Source organism: Dermacentor silvarum, chromosome 1, assembly GCF_013339745.2.
Source record: "Dermacentor silvarum isolate Dsil-2018 chromosome 1, BIME_Dsil_1.4, whole genome shotgun sequence".
In the NCBI taxonomy this organism is placed as follows: Eukaryota; Metazoa; Arthropoda; class Arachnida; order Ixodida; family Ixodidae; genus Dermacentor; species Dermacentor silvarum.
The window spans coordinates 346,838,930-346,857,520 of record NC_051154.1 but is presented as its reverse complement, the minus strand read 5'-3'; the positions used below and the strand labels follow the sequence as shown (position 1 = coordinate 346,857,520).

Sequence of the window (18,591 nt, the reverse complement as noted above, 5' to 3'; positions counted from 1 at the left end):
ACGAGATTCAACTGTGTGTTCCTACGGGTGGCTCATCAGTGATAGGTCGCAAAATCACGCATACGGGTTAGATTGACGGCGGTTCGATGGTTAGATTGACGGTCTCCAATCAACTAGCCAGCCACTACAGCGAACACGCGTGCCAAATTCATCTGTGAGCTGACGTGGGTAGAGAGCTCTAAACTGCGCGAATCTGTGTGCGTGAACATTGAACTCGCGTATTCGATGCCATCAGCGTGCCTTCCGGTGGCTAATCAGACCAATTTTCGCTCTCGTGCTTTCCATATGCGCCGACCTTGTAGTTCCCTCTGTCCACATCGTGTTAATTGTTTCGATCGGTACCATCGACCTGGATGAACCTTGTACCGATAGAGATCGCGCACCAAGAAACGCTATGCGTGTGAAGGCACCGAGACCATGGCCGGGTCATTCACCGAAGGTACCGATATTAAGTACCAGAAGATTAGATATTCGATTTGCGAGTCGAATTATTCTAACGTTCTCTATGTGATTTGAAATGAAATATTCGAGTATTCTCACCCCCCTACTCAGTTGTACTCAACAAGCCATTTTCAATGTTTTACAAATCTGTGATCAGGAATCAGGAGTGCTTTGTTGCAGTGGGAATTTGCAGCCATGCTTAACTGAATTCTAGAAATTAACAACACAGATAATATTGTTGACACTCAATTTTGTGATTCTCATATGTTATCTCAATTTAACCAGCTCATTACGAGCTGAACACGTACCACATGCAAATACAGTTATCCCTCATTATAACGAAATCGCGTTACTCGAAATATCGCTTTATTCGAAATTTCTTTCGGTCCCAACCCAAAGGCATGCATTTTAAGCTGCATCACTCGAAGTGCACGAAGAGCTTGACCCGCTTAGAGCGAAGTGGTAAGCGGAGGCATCGCCGCCGCTCGGTGGCGGCGACGCTTTTGCGCATGCAGTGTCAAATTAATACCGCCGAAGAATTAATCTCATGCAGGCACAGAACAGGCCACAAAAGTACTAAGCCCACGAGCGATGACCGCCTAGTAACGGGTACCAAGTGAGTGCCGAGTGCTCACAGCTGCTTACTGCGTAGTGAACGGAAGCTGTCAAATTCCATGGTGCAGCGCGTCCTAACCGTTAATCTCAGTCGCAATCGCATTGCTGGTGTCCGACGTGATAGAATCCACACGAAAATAAAGTTTTCCTGACACTTTGTGATGCCACCATAAAACCGTGGTCTCTTGGATGCCGAAAAGTGGCCAAAAGACTGCAGGCAGACTTGCACCGTAGCATTCCATGGGGTGCGCTCGATGAGCAAAGTTTTATCGCTCTAAAGAACCCTTCTGGCGCTGAAACGTGCCGAAAAGCACAAAAGTGTCCCTCCGATTATAAGTGTCATGTTCGACGCGAGGAGCTACGTTAAGAAATCGGGACGACTTTGGGGAAGCCAGTGCAGAAATTTGTTTGCCATTCGCCATAATCAGCCAGCATCGCAATAAAACACCGCCCCTAGCTTCGTTGCACTTTTGACGGTGTAAATCGACCGATAACTTGCCGACAACACTATAATCTGAGTGTCGCCAGCAGCGAGTCAGGCTGTCAACATGGCGGGCCAACACAAGCTGGTATTTCCCCTGCGATTTTCTCGAGCTGGTCATGCTCGATTCGCGCCATCCGACTTTAGACAAACAGTCTAAATGCATGGTAGGGTCACTGAATTTTGTTCCTAGACATTTGTCAATGGCGCAGACACGACAGTGCGCGAACACCGACACTCGAACCGTAGAATTAGCACAGTGTCGTCGAAAACAGTGCGCTGAAAAACTCTAGTTTTGCAATCTTCACGGCTGCATACCTCGGGAAAAAATTGCCCGGTGATCATGCAAAGCACCTACACTTCAAGACTGCTCAGTTTTCAGAATTGCACTGTGTACTCACAATGAGTGGCTAAACGTTTTTTGAGCACAACACACAATCTCAAACTCGAGCAACGGCATTTGCGGCGCTTTCCAGCGCAGTACTCTCGTAGTCTTCCGTGACCTTCGCCCCCTATAAATGTGGCCACTACCCCGTCAAATCCTTATTCGCTCTCCAGTCTGCAAGCATTTTGGACGCCAGTCACTCCTCTCACGCGCCTTCATGTCAATGCCTTGCCTCCTCGCTGCCAGTTTCGACGTCACTGCTCCTCCAAAGCTGCCCTCTTCCAGCATGCCCACCCGAGCACAACCTTCCACCAACAGGTGCCCTTCCGCGGTTCCTGCTTCTTGGTCTCCACGACTTCGATCACCTTTCTTCAGCTACACGTGAAGCTGATGCCAAGCCCGCCCATTGCAACCGTCGCCATCACCAGCACGCACTGACGAGGAAAGCGAGATGCCCTGACAACATTTTGAAGCTTCTGCCTTCTGCGTTGCCCGCCGCATTCAGTCACTTTGGCGCCGATGGCTCGTGCTGTAGGATCTGTGCTGCAGGCCATGTGATTGTGTGTTATTGGGAGCGCATCGATAGGCGTGCCTCGCGTGTGCTTTTGTGGTCTAGAATGATAAATGGCTCCGTCAGTCCCTGGGCGAAAGTAACTTTGGAGCAGAACTTTCTCCTGATAAAAGAAGTGGAAAAGGCGGCTGGCAGAAAACTGACATCGCAAAATAATTCAGCATACCGCCGTCTACTTTATCAACTGTATTGAAAAACAAAGAAGCTGTGCTGAATGGCTTCGAAAAGAGCTTCTCGGCGAAGATAAAGAGGAATCGCGATTCGAAATACCCCAAAAGTGGAAGGTGCACTTCTACAGTGGCTGAAGAACGCCAGGAGTGCAAATCTTCTGTACATGGACCTGCACTTACAACAAAAGCCGAAGCTCTCGCCCTCCAAATGGGCCATAAAGATTTCATGTGCAGCAATGGCTGGCTTGAGCGGTTCAAGGAATGACACGGCGTGACCTCAAAGTCGATCGTTGGCAAAAGCGCAGCCGTGAACCGTGACACTGTAGACGTACGGCGCCAACATCGGCTCGAAGCTCTACTTGAAAAGTATTTATTTATAGATACTGCGATCTTTTACAAGACCTCAGCAGGGTGGAAACATACAAGTACACTCATACAAACATTCATTACAAGCAATCTTGCCAACGCTTGAATTCAACATGACAAAAGGACAGAATGCAAGCAAAAAGAAGCAAATAAATTATGAAGATGAAGTATGAATAAAGTATGAAGACAAAGACATCTACAACCTAGATGAGGCTGCATTTTTCTACAAGATGCTATCAAATCGTACGTTCACAACGGCTGGCGGATCCTCATCAGGAGGAAAACGGAGCAAGGAGCATGTCACGGTGCTGTTTGGTGCCAATGCAACAGGCGAGGACAAGCTTCCCTTGTTGATACTGGGGAAGGCAGTGAAGCCACGGTGCTTCCGAAATGCAACTATTCCCAAGGAATGCATCTACAGAAGTAACAAGTGAGCATGGATCACTGCTGCTATTTTTGAAGACTATGTGCGCCTTCTGGATAGAAGGTTCGACGCAAAGAATCAACAAGTGCTTTTCATAATTGACAACTGTCCGAGCCACGGGAAGATCGACAACCTCAAGGCAATCGCTGTGGAATTTTTGCCTGCAAACACAACCGCGGTACTTCTACTGATAGATCAGGTCATCATTGAGACCACCCGGAAGCTGTACCGCAAGATTCCTTTGTAGCGCATGCTCACAGCGTATGACCCAAGCAAGAGGTACAACATTTATTTGCTTGGTACGATCCATTTGCCGAACTTTTCATGGAAAGAGCTCGCACCTTCAAAGGTCGCCAACTGCTTTGCACACGCCGGCTTTTCCCGCACCGTCGTCAGCGAGCCTGATGATGACAGCCTGACGATGACCAGCCTGACGATGACCAGCCTGACGATGACCAGCCTGACAATGACCAGCCTGACAATGACCAGCCTGACAATGACCAGCCTGACAATGACGAGCCTGACAATGACCAGCCTGACAATGACCAGCCTGACAATGACCAGCCTGACAATGACCAGCCTGACAATGACCAGCCTGACAATCACCAGCCTGACAATCACCAGACTTGCAGCGATCTGTACGAAGCTGTGCATAAAATAGCTGGCCAAGAGGTAGAAGGCGACTTGGAGACATTCGCGTTGGCTGACGCTGCTGCTCCTGTGGTCACCCACGCGATGGATGCGGAGATAACTGACACTGTTGGTCGCCCCGATGAAGGCAAAGAGCCGGCAGACGAAGAGCCACATGAACCAACTATGGTGCAGACGTGGGAGTACTTACGCCTGCTGCGCAATAAGGTTGAATTCATGGGCGGCGACCACAGCCTCGGTCGATGCTTGGTCAAATTAGAGCAGGAGTTGCTCGCGCCCGGGTAAACAGCCAAAGTTCACTGCCTTCATTGCATTTGAATAAAGTTTTGCTTCACTGAATACATTGTATTTTGACTTGCTCACAGTTGCGGTGCAATTAAATCGCGCCTGCTTTAGCTTTTGTCGAGTGGTCGCTTATATCAAATTGCCACTTTCAACGAATTTTTCGCCGTCCCGCTGACTTCGTTATAACGAGGGATTACTACACGCACACACACACAACTGAATCCTGCCAATTTCTGTGTCACAATGACAAACCAAAACATGGGTTGGTTTCTATCAGTTCCTCACCTTTCAACTCCCACTACTAGTCTTGCCAGACACCAATTCTGAATACAGTAGAACCCCGCTGTTACGTTCCCGGGTGCTGCGTTTTCCCGGCTGTTACGTCGTTTTTGGCCAGTCCCGGCACAGCTCCCATAGAACCCAATGCATTGGTAACCCCGCTGTTACGTCACAACTGTGGGACCGTTCCCGCATCATACGTTGCGAACTGCCACACCGCGCCGGCCCGAGTGGCCATTTGTACTTTTCATGTCGCTTGGCTTGGTTGCTTGACGATGGCATTGGCCGCCCAAAGTGCCGGGGGCGACACTTGTTACGTATTTTCGGTTTCTGCTAGCAAAAGTATGGCCCTTGAGATCCGCATTTGCTTTCTAAAGATGGTGTCTATGACGCGTTGCAGCCCTAAAATTTGTTTTGGCTCAAAGATGTTCCGTATAAAGTCCAAGGGCGATAACGCCGTCGCCGCGAGCCGTATGCTGTATGTGCAAGTGAAAGCGTGCGAGGGGAGCCGACGACCGCGTCTCGCGCGCAGAAGAAAGAAAAGCAGGGAGGAAGCGCGGCTTCTTCCGTTGCGCTCGAGGCACCGGCGAGGGAACGAGGGGGGAGGGATAGCGGGCAGCGTTGTGCTCTGGCATCATACTGCGCAGCGGCGCGCGGTCGCACGGGCCGTATCTTGAAAGCGATCTGTGTGGGGGCAGAGTCTATGCAGTGTAGGTGCGTCAGCGGCTCGTAGCTTTGTGCATACTGTGTGTTCTGGGCGCTCAGTTTGCTTTGAAGCGATAGACAACAGCACGAAGGTCACTTCGCTCGCTTCTGCAGCGGAGCTTAAATTTCTCACACCAGCGTTTGACAGCGTGTGTCCGCGTTCATCAAGTGTGATGTGTTCATGTTTGCCTGTGGGCGCTGACACCATGCTTGTTTAATAAGTGAATGTTTACAAGTTTATACGGGCGACAAAACTACTATTCTTACTTTGCATAGCTTATTGCAATCGATACTTCGACTGTCGAGCGAAACTACTTTTTTTCACATGTAAGAATTAAAATAATATTGTGTGCAGTTCAACACTACTCCCATTTCTCAATTTTTCCTGTTTCCTGGCTCTTGCGTTTCCCGGCTCTTACGTTTTTTTAATTTTTTTTACAGTCCCATGAAAAACATAACAGCGGGGTTCTACTGTATGTCAAAACACCCATTGCACATCAGGCCCATTACTATCCTTCCCCGTGTACCAGAACTCTCTATGGTCACTGCACTGCTAGGGTACAAATCGAATGCTACTGTACTCTGTACATGTGTCCCCAAGTAGCATGTGCTCACCCTGAGAGCAGGGATGTTGGAGCGGTAGCAAGCATCACACGGTGTGTTCAGGAGCCCAAGAAAGTCCAGGGGGCGCTCCACACGGCACTGAAGACCTGGAATTGACGACTGCATCCCAGTCCTGCAATGGCCAAGGGTCAAGTTGCAACTCTCCAGAATTTGGCTGCACATGCACAATATACAGATAAGCCCTGAATATTTATCCTCATCATCCACTGCAGGACAAAGGCCTCTCCCAGCAAGATCCAATTATCCCTGTCTTGCGCCGTCCGACTCCGATCTTAGGTCTGCAAATTTTCTCATTTTAATGTGATTAGCATTCTTTGTCTACTTCAGGCATTCAGAGTCTACCTACCTATCTAACCTCTTACGCCGACCCGGTGACGCGAGTTGTCAACTAGCTTGAGCCACTAAATATGAGCTCATGGTTGTGATGCCGTCGTGGTCGTTCCATTGTCGTTCAGCTTTGTCATCTGACTCTCAGCATGCCATTGTCATCACGCCATCGTCGTCATACAGTTGCTGTCATACTATTGTCGTTATCCTATGGCCATTTCATTACAATTATGCTGTCGCTATTCAATTCTAATTATATCGCCACTGTCATGCTATCGTCATCATACAGTCGTCGTGCAATCGTCATACCGCCTTCATAATACGGTCATGGTCGTTCCATCATTGTCATTCCAGATTAGTCATCTGATTCTCGTCGTACAGTCGTCGTCATCCCATTGTACTCATGCACGTCAGTGTTAGTCAATGTAGTCATGCAGTCAGTGTAGTCACGTCATCGTTATACTATCGTCAACATTTCAGAACCGTCATCCCACTGTTTTTATACCGCCATCATCATTCCACTGACATTATTCTTTCTACGTCATTCCATCATCATTACTGCATCGTCATCATACAGTCGTCATGCCATCATGGTCATGGCCAACCATGGCAACCTCTGTCATAAGGATGATCCTGCAGACAATGTATGTCGCATACAGTTGCCGACCGATAATTCGGAGATATACAGCTACAGTCAACCTGCGATATAACTAGGGATGGGCGAATATGCGGTCGCGCTGCAAAGGAAGTCGCGAGGCCTTGATCGCCGCAGCGAGAGCCAATCAGTCACGAGATGATCAGAACTGGAGCTTCCGCATTGCTTTTGTGCAAAATAGCAAATGGATTTACTCATCCATTACACTAATGAAATCGTGCTGACGTAGTAAGCTATTTGCTTGTTGTTTTCTGGATATCCTGATAATTCAGCATTCGGTTAATTCAGACATTTTTTTTCGGTCCCGTGAAATTCTAATTAACTAGCTTTTACTGTAATATGTGATATATACTATTCGAACTATTCGATTCGACATTATTCGACCAAATCACTATTCGCTTCGAACCTCAAATTCACTGTTCGCCTATCCCTAGATATAACGAATCTCGATTCAACGAAATTCGCGATGTAATGAACTATCTTATTTCACAATCTTAGTTCCATTGAATTAACGAAACCTCTAATTAAAGAAACTCACGATATAACAAAGTTTTTTGCTTCAATACAAATTCATTATATCGAAGTTCGACTGAAATCAAATGCTGTAGTTTCGTGGGCGAAATGTTGAGCAAAGCTCTCCAGGCTCAGCGCAGTTGGAAGTGTTATGAAGAACGCTTCGGCACGTCTTCTGACATGGTGTCCCTAACCAGCTAGTCGGAGAACCAAGCGCTCATGCGATAGTCGCATGCTGTTCCTGATTCAACAGCGCTGGCTTTAAGTGCTGTGAAGCTGGCTCCCAGGAAGGAGCGCAATAGTGCAAGATTTTGTGCAGAAGCCTTGCTCTCAGGAAGAGGCTCTGCGGAGAAAAATGGCCCGCCTGCAGGCCGGCCGTTGTGCGAAGGACCACTACCGGCCGCGGGTTGGTCCACAGGCCTCCGCGGGTCAGAGTTAGGAGACCCCTGGCCTAAAGTAACATTTTTGATACATTGGAGTGGAGTTACTGTAGTGGATAGTTCAGCAAACCAATGACTAATTAATTATTCATTATACTAATTCAGCTTTAACTCTAAAATTTCATTTTTTATTTTATTTTTACAAATGTACCCTCTATGGCCAGAAATAAAGGTCGACAAGTTGTGCCAATTTCTCTTATTGTGAAACTATTTGGGCATTAGAGGGATATACCATATTTATTCGAATAGAAGGCGAGGTTTTTTTTTTTTTACTAGAATCCTTAACTTCGAAGTCACCCCAACCTTAAACGCGAATTTTGCCTTTAGGTGTGGCTTCACGCCAGTGTAAATTTTGCCTTACAGTGTGACTTTATGGCAGCGCGCGCCACAATGCCGTGAAGCCACACTACAAGGTAAAAATCGTGCTGTCATGAAGCCACACCTAAAGGCAAAATTCACATATAACCTGCACTCAACGTATTGGAGCTCCATGGTAGCAATTTTGTGTTTTGGCTATACTAGTAATTTATTATTTCGGGCAATTTTTGCCGAGTCTGAATAATCCATCGGCTATTCTATATCGCCTTATATTATTAGTGTGCATGCTTAAATTTTTCTTTTCTTGGGTCCCCCAACTGCACCCTCACTTTGTAACTGTTACCGCCTTATATTCGAATAAATACGGTATATGCAAATATACCGGCAGCGAGTGATACATGATACAGCGAGGGTGGCTGGAGCGTTTGTATAACTGCTGTTCAAATAATGTCCACAGTGTGAACTATGCTCACCCAGGACTCTTGTTTTGATCATGAGGAGTGGTCGGTTCCTTGCCAGGCAGGTTGGTGCCCGAGAGGTCAAGCGAGGTCAGCTCAGGCAGCGACTCGGCTAGCATGGAGAGCCAAGCATTTGGCTGGGGATAGAACCCCTGCCCCTGTTTGTTAGTGCTCTGCGACAGGTCCAGGTGCCTGCAGAAGACAAGTTACAGTGACGTTTCAATTCGTGAATGCGGGTGACGCGCAAGCATATGGGTGCTGTAGCGCACACGAAGCTATCAGCCCTCGGTGCACCTAGACGCCAAGACTGTTCGCATCGCAGATCGCTTTCAAGATAGGGCTCGCATGGCCGAGCAATAAGCAGCAGCCACCGGAGTAAAACCCCCTCGGTGGGAAGACCGCATGCTTCCGCCCCGCTTTGCACCCTTGCGCCTGCGAGACTGAGCCACCGTCACCGACTCGCCGTCGCACGCTTTCACCCGCACATACAGCACACAGCGTGCGGGGACGATGTTACCACGAGACGAATCCGGTATGTCTATTTTGCACACAGCACCCGTATTTTGCACACAGCAACTGCCAGAGGAGGTCAACCCAGCGTGTCTCCGCCTACTATTGTGCCACACCACGTGCCTTCATCGAGGCGACGGGAGCTGCCATACTATGTGCTTATCATCAAGGTGACGGGAGCTCCCACTTCTACGCGACAGATCAAGAATTCGACGCAGGGGGACTTCGAGAAGCACCCAGCCATGTCCGCGACAAATTAAGAATTCGACGCGGGTGGGGTGACGTCAGCACCCGCCCGCCTGGTTCCTGCCGACGATGAGTCGCCAAAGGGATTTAAGGGAGAACCGGCCCATTGTTAGGAGAGAGAGTCGCCACCAGCCGCCCCGACGGTCTGGTGCGCTCTTACTGCTATTACCAGCTATTACCTGCTACAACCTGCTATGTACATATTTGTACATATTCTATAAAGCTTTCATCTCCTCTTCGTCTGCTCCAAGAGTCCGTCTCGTCGTCGACCACGAATTCACAATACTACCCTCCTCCTCCGCGACGCTTCGCCTCTTTTCTCCTTCCCCGCTTTCCTCGAGGTGGTGTTGCTTTGTCACACGCTTGGCGCACTCCTTCGTACTTTCCCCAGAGCACGATTCTCTTCTCCACCTCCAAGCCCTTCCTCCTCCAGCACTTGCATCCTTCGCTGCTTCAAACTTACCTTCGCTGGCGGGCCACTTACACTTGCGCGTGAAAACCCTTCAAGTATAGAGGCCCTGCCCAATGTCCCTCAAAGGGGTTCCATTACTGCAGTGGCTAATACCCTCTTTACACGGTCACCCTGAACGACCATTGAAATCAACGACAGTTGAACTTTCAAACTGGCATTGAAGTGCATGACTGTTAACTGTGCTTACACAGACTTTCGGGTTAAATTTTGCTATCACGTGAGCGCGTTGAATCGAGAGTAATATGCGATAAATTATTGCATATTTCCTCGCTACTTTTGCATGATTATCTTTAAAATCTGTTTTATTTATTATTGCGCTGTAACATTTCTCTTTCTTAGACTGCAAAACATACCTAATGGAAAAAATTTTAACGTGAATCTAGACGATCCAGTCGGAGCCGTTAGATTTTTTAGTTGGCGAGACACGAGTAGCAACATGTCCGTCATGGACCTTGTCCACACGAAACGCTTCGCAGCATCGGCAGCTGTGGGTGGCACGTTTTCATCCATGGAGGCTGCCATCTTCCCGTCTCCGTTCAGGGACCGACAACTGAGACCCTCGACCTCCGTTGAGGCCAACGATCGTTGAGATGTCAATGACAGTTGGAGTTGCCGTGTAAATTCGGTAAACTGCCATTCACATCAACTGCCATTAGCTCAATGGTAGTTGAGAGTGCCCGTGTAAAGAGGGTATGAGAAACTGACATTCCACTGCTAAGCACAAGGCCACACCTACAAGTGCACATGCCTCTGTGCTCAGGTTTCAAGAGCATTTTAAGGAAGCCCGAATGGTAAAAATCTGGAGCCCTTCAATGCAGCACTCCTTTCACAATTCCCGATTTAAAGGAGTACTCAAACGAAATTTTTGTCTCACCTTTTCTTATTAGAAAGCTGCCGACTCTTATCACAGTTTAAGGCCCAATCCCTGAACGAGCAACAAATATTAAATTATACCATCATTTAATGCAACGATTTGAAAATGCACACCAAATGGAGCGCCAGTTTTTGACATTATGTGTTTATAAGAGTTCCTCTACAGATCATGAAGATAGAGGGGCCAACCCCACATTACGATCGACGTGCCAAAGCTTTATACGACAGGATAATAGGGTAGAGAAGGTGACAAGGGCACTGCGCATTCTGAGAGAAGCGACAGCAGAGAACTGTGCTGGTTGAATGTGAAGATTAAAGTGAAAGAGGTAAGAATGGCCGATGTGGCATGCATCCAGCTTCCAAAGAGGCAGTCACTGCCTGCCTTACAACCATTGCACGAGGCTGACTGACGTTGGCAGTTTGCAATACTATGCGACAGTTACCTCCAATTTCCGTTACATGTAGAGGAACCCTTGTCAACAGACTCGCCAAGAGGCCATACAGCATTTGGCGCATTTTGAACTGGTCACATTAGGAAAGGATAAAATTTATTATTTGTCGCACGTTCCAGGAATTCTGGCACCACACTGCCTTACAGAGTTGGGTAGGTTGGTTTTACAATAGAGCAAGAAAGAAGCAGGATACATAACTTTTGCATCAGCACTCCCTTAATCAAATATAGTCATCGAGCTACTTTAAAGGAGCCTCTTTATTAACAGGAACCATCCCATAATAGTCTGGAATCAGCATAAACACTCCATTCTTTTCATGGTATAAGCTGGACCAAGTGTGAAACTACGTTCAACAAGTTGACCTTGTCTTAAACCTTGGAAATTGCTGGTACCTTGTGTGCAAAACAAATGACTAAGGTTTTAAAACAGTTCAGTGCTCAGTAGGACTTCTTGGTGGGGTCACACACACACACATGCACACGCGCACACATGCACACACGCATACGCATACGCACACGCATACACGCACTGTGCCAACTATTAACTGAGTTGTTGATTCAAGGGACACAATATACAGCACAACTTTTGCACACGCGCAGCACAAGACGCAGATGTTGTGACAGTGCTAGTATATCAGTGTGCTACCAATATGTGCTACCAATATGTCGATCACCTTATATTCCTCTGAGATTCACATGTTCGAGGCCAATTTGTTGCATTATCGATGTACTAGAGCAGGGGTTCTCAAGTACGTTCATCCCAGGGAACCCTACTAAGCTCCATAAAGTGCCAAGGAACCCCCCCCCCCCCCGAATTAACCAAATGTCGAATTGTCGAGGGTATCAAGAAAACAAACAATGCTTCACTACGTCAACAAGCTTTTATTTACTCTATGAATCGTCAAATCTTGTTTCTATTTAGCACAAGACCAGTGCGGAAGCTGAAATTCTCTTCATCTCATGACTGATTAGCGCTAGCAGCGGCGAAGGCCTCGCGACATCCTTCGCGGCGCGCGTTTTCATCCGAGACGCGCTTTGCACCAACGGGCGCACATCCCGATTATTTTTTCGCCACTCAGGTGCTCGGCAACAAATTATCCGTCCATCGCGATGTAGCCGGTGTTTTTATCTTCGACAGCTTTGCACTGAGTCAATGCGAAACTACTGCTTGCCGCAACCGCTGCGGACGAAACCGCGGCCGCTATCGACGCGATCATGGACGGCGACCTTGCGGTTCAGAAGGCAGGCGGCTGACACACGCACCAAGTCAAAACGAAACTACCTTTCGCTGCAAGACGTGCGGACGAAACTGCGGTCGCTATCGACGCTGCCATGGGAGGCGACTACGCAGTTGTGAAGGCACGCAGCCGACGCGTGCATCGAGTGAAAATGAAACTACTATTTGCCGCAACCGCTGCGGACGAAACTGCGGAGGTTATCGACGCGATCAGAGATAGCGACTACGCACTTACGGAGGCACGCTGCTAGCCGCCAACGCGGTGTTACGCGCGGCGATAAACCCAAGAATAAAAGCTTTAAAGGCACAATTAGGCACGAAGCGCTTTGGCGTTGCTGTCAGTCACGTGCCGCGTACGATTGCCGCTGAGGACCACAGCGATGCGGACTGCGCCGCTTCGTTTCGGTTGGATGCTACGCTGTTCTTGCTCTCCTGCGGCGCGCATTTGCGGTGCTCCGCGTTTTTTTTTTTTTTCATTTTTCCTCCAACGTATAGGTCAGTGCGCACGCTATCGGCACCTACCCTATCTACAAATAGGAGATAGGCGCATGGTGGTAACCTGCGGCCTCCGAGATTCAAGTGCGAAAGCTTAGGCGCGCTGCCCGGTCTCAGAGGTTGGGTGGCTACAAGCTGGTTGCGTATTTACTGCGCAGTTCGCGCGTTGCTGTTACGCAATGTGACGTGCTTTTTGACACTCGGGTAATGGAGGTTCTTTGGATCAAGCGCACCTCGTGTTCGCCGTTTTAGACACTTGTCGAGGCGGGACCAGGGAAAATTTATCAGTGGCTCGCGGAACCCCAAGCAGGGGCCTGCGGAACCCGTAGGTTCCGCGGAACCCACTTTGAGAACCCATGTACTAGAGCTGTCACGACATCTGCGTCTTCTGTTGTGCATGTGTAAAAATTGCACCCTGTATTCTGTCTTTTGAATCATTAAATCAGTTGGTAGTTGGTGTTTCGTATGTGTGTGCATTCTACAGTAACCTAAGTACAGTAACCTAAGGCTTCACCGCGTGGCTAAGTGCCGGCGGCGGTCGTGGTGGTTGCGGCGCATTGCGAGAGATAGCGCGAGTGTCGCAATACTAACGCCACCGAACGGCGAGGTGACTTGGGAGAAAAAGGACGAAGGCGCTTGCTCTTTGGCTTGGGATCGGCGACCAACACGCACGAACGCTTCGCGCGTGCACCGGCCCGCTTCGCGGGACCGTCTCGCGAGGCTGAGAGCAGGACACCGGTATGGACGAACACGGATCGTTCGCCACCGTTCGCGTGACCCTACACGTGAACCGACTAGGCAATGGTGTCATAGCATGGGGCGAACATATTCGCTCGCTATCGGATCGCGGTGAGTCGGACTTCCTTGATTTGTGGCACGCCCATGTGAATGTTCTATTGGTAGTAATTCGGCTAGTGTGTATTAGTGTATGAAAGGTGCAATAAATGCCCTTTTGATTGTTAGCACTACTGTGTTGTCAATCCTTTGTCCCTTTGTCCCAAGAGCATGTGTGAGACCCCACAATATAGAGCAATGCATTCTTCTACAGCTTTCAGAAGAGCCTTATAGGCTGTTCCAGATCTATTAATATCTACACAATATTGTAATAAAAATTAATGAATATTCAACGCTCATAGACTGTCTAAATGTGGCTGAAGAATTTTGCAGCGATTCCACACTTTTACATATCAAAGAAGCAAAGCACTCTTGGATACAAGAAAAATGCAGTTAAAGGCTTGAAGCATGCTTCTGAAGTTCATTCATACAACAACTTATCAAAGCACATAAGTTGGCAGCCATCGTGGCTAGCCTTATAGCCAATCTCTCAGATGAAACAATGGCAAGCAGTGCTAGTATCCTCTCAGCTAACCAATGTGAGGACAATGATGGCACAATATTGGCGATATGTGACCTGCACACCACGCTATTTATAGCTTGTCGCAATGTATGGCACCAGTACGAACACCTCGGCTACCCTGTCTTTAACATTATTAGTGATGTGCTATCACAAGACTGATTATGTGAAATACAGCTAATGCCATATACAGTGAGAATGACATCAGCCCACAAATGTTTTGAAAAAACATCACTATGCTTGGTGACAACTTAAGAATTCATTACAACCTTTGGCTACTAAACTGCACTGCATCTGCCCTCTGTGCCTCTGCGCTCTGAAAAGTAAGTCCCAAGAGTTGCTGATGCTGAAAGATGTGATGTCACAGAAACATACCTGCCAACCTCAAGACTTTCAAATTCGTAAACTCGCGACCGGGGGGAGGGGGGGGCGTGCACGGGAATTCTGCCGAGGAGTACGACTTCAAACACACTTGTTGGAAGTACTGATAGTATCTAGTACTGACGAGGCTTCGAGCACGCCATCACACTTCGCAGCCTCTGCGGCTACAAAACACCGGAGTGCCGGAGTCGCAATGCGCCCGATGCAGCAGCACGTCGCACAAAAAAGCGAGGCCCACAAAACAGGTCATACAGTAAAAGTTCGTTAATTCGGATTTCACGGGACCGAAACAAATGTCCGAATTAACCGAATGTCGAATTATCGAGGGTATCAAGAAAACAATAAACAAATGCTTACTACGTCAACACGCTCTTATTTGCAGTATGAATCAGCAAATTCTGTTTCTATTTTGCATAAACGCAATGCGGAAGCTGCAATTCTCGTCATCTCGCGACTGATTAGAGCTCGCAGCGGCGAAGGTTTCGCGACTTCCTTCTCATTGCGGCCGCGGCGCGCGTCTTCATCTGAGACGGGCTTTTCACTAGCGCGCGCACATCCCGTTTATTTTTTCGCCAATGTCGCCGGGTCGCCGCCCATCGCGATGTAGACGGTGCGCCTCTTCCTCTTCACAACCGCAATCTCTCTCTCTTCATCCTCGACAGCTTTACACTGAGTAAAAACGAAACTATTGCTTACCGCAACCGCTGTCAACGTGATCATGCACGGCGACCTTGCGGTTCTGAAGGCGCGCGGCCGACGCACGCATAGTCAAACCGAAACTACCGTTTGCTGCAACTGCGGACGAAACCGCTGTCGATATCGACGCGATCATGCATGGCGACTACCGAGTTATGAAGGCACGCGGCCGACGTGCGTACCGAGTCAAAACGAAACTACTGTTTGCCACAACCGCAGCGGACGGAATCGCGGCAGCTATCAAGACGATCATGGTTGGTAACTACGCAGTCATGAAGGCACGCGGCCAACGCGGTGCTATGTGCGGCGGTAAACGCAAGCTGGGCATGAATAGGAACAAATAGGCACGAAGCCTTCCGGCGTTGTTGTCATTCCAGTACTCCGTCGCTTCGTTTCGGTGGATGCTAACGTTGTTTTGGCGCGGTCCATTCATGTTTCGGAGGGTGGCGTGGCTTAGAGCTATGGGCGCGGACCATTCGTGTTCGGAGGGGCGGAAGGGCAACGGGACAGAGGCGCGCGAGGCTGGCGATGCGGAGAAGGATGGAAAACAACGCGCGGCGGCGTGGAATGGCTCAAATTTCTTTTTTTTTTTGTCTTTTCAAGGAGTTCGTATTCCATTCCCTGACGACTGAGTGAAAACTAGAGTGTACTAGTGAAAACGAAACTACTTTTTGCCGCAACCGCTGCGGATGAAACCGCGGCCGCTATCAACGCGATCACGGATGGCGACTACGCAGTTTTGAAGGCACGCGGCCAACGCGGTGCTATGCGCGCCGGCAAACGCAAGAATAAAAGCTTTAAAGGCTCAAATAGGCACGAAGCGTCCTGGCGTTGCTGTCATTCCCGTACGATTTGAACTCCGTCGCTTCGTTTCGGTGGACGCTAATGCCGTTATGGTAGAGTACACTCTAGTTAAATCTCGTTTGCGTCGCACATTTGCGGCGCTCCGCGCTCGCCGAGCATCAAGAGTTGTCCGAATTAACCGATGTGCGGTCAAATGCGTCCGAATTAACGAGAGTTTCATTGCATTAAATAATGCAAACGCCTGCCGGGACTAAAGGACGTGTCCGAATTAACGAGCTTTTACTGTACTCGCGAAAAAAGCCTAGCGAAGGTGACAGGCAAGACGACTAGCCACAGCCTCCCATACCGAAACTGTGCTTGCCGCATCGACCCGAAATCGCCGTCGTCTCTGGGGGCGCCACTTACGTACAGGTGGACCTCTATGTTGAGAGTAACGACAACCAGTGACTTCCAGCCGTCGTCAGGTAGTCCAACAATCCGATGACGAAGGCAACGTCACAGATTGAAAAATCTCCTTACTCTGCAGACAATAAAGATTACGGCGCATACCTCCATCTCTATGCGCCCCTACGTAAGTGGCGCCCCTACCCACCAGCAACGGTGTGAATTTATTAAAAATTTAAAAAACTATTTCGCGAATATAACCACTTTTCCGTAAAAATTGAGCCGACATTCGTAAAATCGTAAGACGGGTCCAAATTCGTACATTTTACGGAAAATTCGGAAGAGTTGGCAGGTATGCAGAAATGAGCCAACATAATTAGCTGGTGCACCTATACAATTTCTATTTTAAGTTGGACAGTGGAGCATTTGCCACTGCATTCTTAGGTTGTGCCAACAGTGCCAAGCTCAGACAACAATACAAGCAGCACTTGGCCCCACAAAATGCAAGCTCCCACCATTGCGACAAGTTAACATCGCATCTGGCACTGTGGAGTTGGTCGTGGAGATGCCACTGAAAGTTGTTCCACATCAAAAGTGTAGACAGCTGGACAAGCTGGTACGATTGCATTTAAAGCGGTTGCAGTTGGTGCAGTTGCAACTGTGCAGTATTCAAGAACGTGCCAGATACGGCTGCTCGCTGACCTGAGGGCCTTGAGTTGACACAGAACCTCGAGCCCGAGGTGCAACTTTGGCACATCAGCCAAGCTGAGCCAAGCGAGAGTTGGAGCCAGTGCTTCCAACCCGGCAAGGTGCTCCCCAAGCGGCATGCTGCAGTGAGACAGGTCGAGCTGTCGCAGTGACCGCAAGAGAGTCCAGTGGGCATTGGCTGGAAGCTGTGGTCCTGCTCGAGAGAGTGACAGGCGCTCCAGGGACGTCTGGGACCACAGCCACGAAAGGCCTGTCCAGCTGCACGCGGAGGAGAGGCACAAGTGATGTAAGTTATGAAAGTCAATGGTAAGCTCGATCAATGTGCCACGGCTGCAGGCAAATTTTACGTTAGCCAGCCCAAAATTCCTAAACCATGAGGGCCCAGCAACCAGTTTTCAAAATGTGCCAAGGAATAGCCATGCCTCTGCTCTCCAGCCTAACATGCAAAAAAACAAAACCAATAATGATGAAATGCAGATACACAACTACTCAACAAAATGCACCCGTGATCAAATGATTAAGCAATGATTAAGCATTTTTTATGCTAATAATGAAAAACACCACACATTTGTGTGCAATGTGTGCCTCTACCGTAATATCCCGAATCATCGCCCATACCCGCGTCATTGCCCAAAAAATTAGACAAGAAATTTATTATGTCAAAACCACCGACTCATCGCCCAAGCCTAGAGAATGTAAACCACAGGCCTCGCAATTTGGGAAAAATTCGTACTGCGTTCGCTTTTGGGCACAAGCTGATTGCAGTGACGGCTTCGAATTGTGTTCTTCTGGAGCTGCCCTCACGTGACACAAGCAATAGATGTTGCGGACAGTAAAACATTGCTTTATTAGTCTTGCGAGCAAGATAACATCCCATGATAAAAGTTGAGTATATCTCTTGTCAGCCACACTAGATGCAAACAAAAAATGCCGTTTTCCAGCTTTTCCCAATTTTTTTTTTTTTTTTTTGTCGCCGAGAAATAGCCCACCCAACTTTTTCTATGAATTTCAGGTGGCAAGGGGGGGGGGGGGGGGGAGACTGGGGATATTAGGATATATATATATATATATATTTTTTTTGTTATAATAGTCAGTTCATGACTCAAAGGTGCTTTGGCTCAGCGACAAGTAGTACAGAAGCACGTTTCTATGACAAAGCCAAAAAATATTGAAAGATATGGTAAGAGATAACAAAAAGTAAACGAATAAAACAATTACATTTTTACAGGAACTAGAGAGCTATGATCCCATGTTGCTGTAATACCTAGTTTC

The 18,591-nt window shown here is 48.4% G+C and overlaps 1 protein-coding gene across 5 annotated transcripts in view; it reads right to left on the bottom strand.

The window, feature by feature from the left end:
* LOC119437396 (protein zer-1 homolog) overlaps positions 1-18,591 on the bottom strand; it is a 166,690-nt gene that overhangs the window by 115,488 nt on the left and 32,611 nt on the right. For all 5 annotated transcript variants that reach the window (XR_007465025.1, XR_007465026.1, XM_049660495.1 and 2 more), the window contains 3 exons: positions 17,314-17,577; positions 8,724-8,900; positions 5,989-6,109 (listed from right to left, as the gene is read on the bottom strand). Coding sequence is in view for 3 of the 5 variants with exons in the window: in XM_049660495.1 (XP_049516452.1) it covers positions 5,989-6,109; positions 8,724-8,900; positions 17,314-17,577 (562 nt within the window). In the remaining 2 variants the exon portion in view is untranslated. The remainder of the gene's footprint in view (positions 1-5,988; positions 6,110-8,723; positions 8,901-17,313; positions 17,578-18,591) is intronic.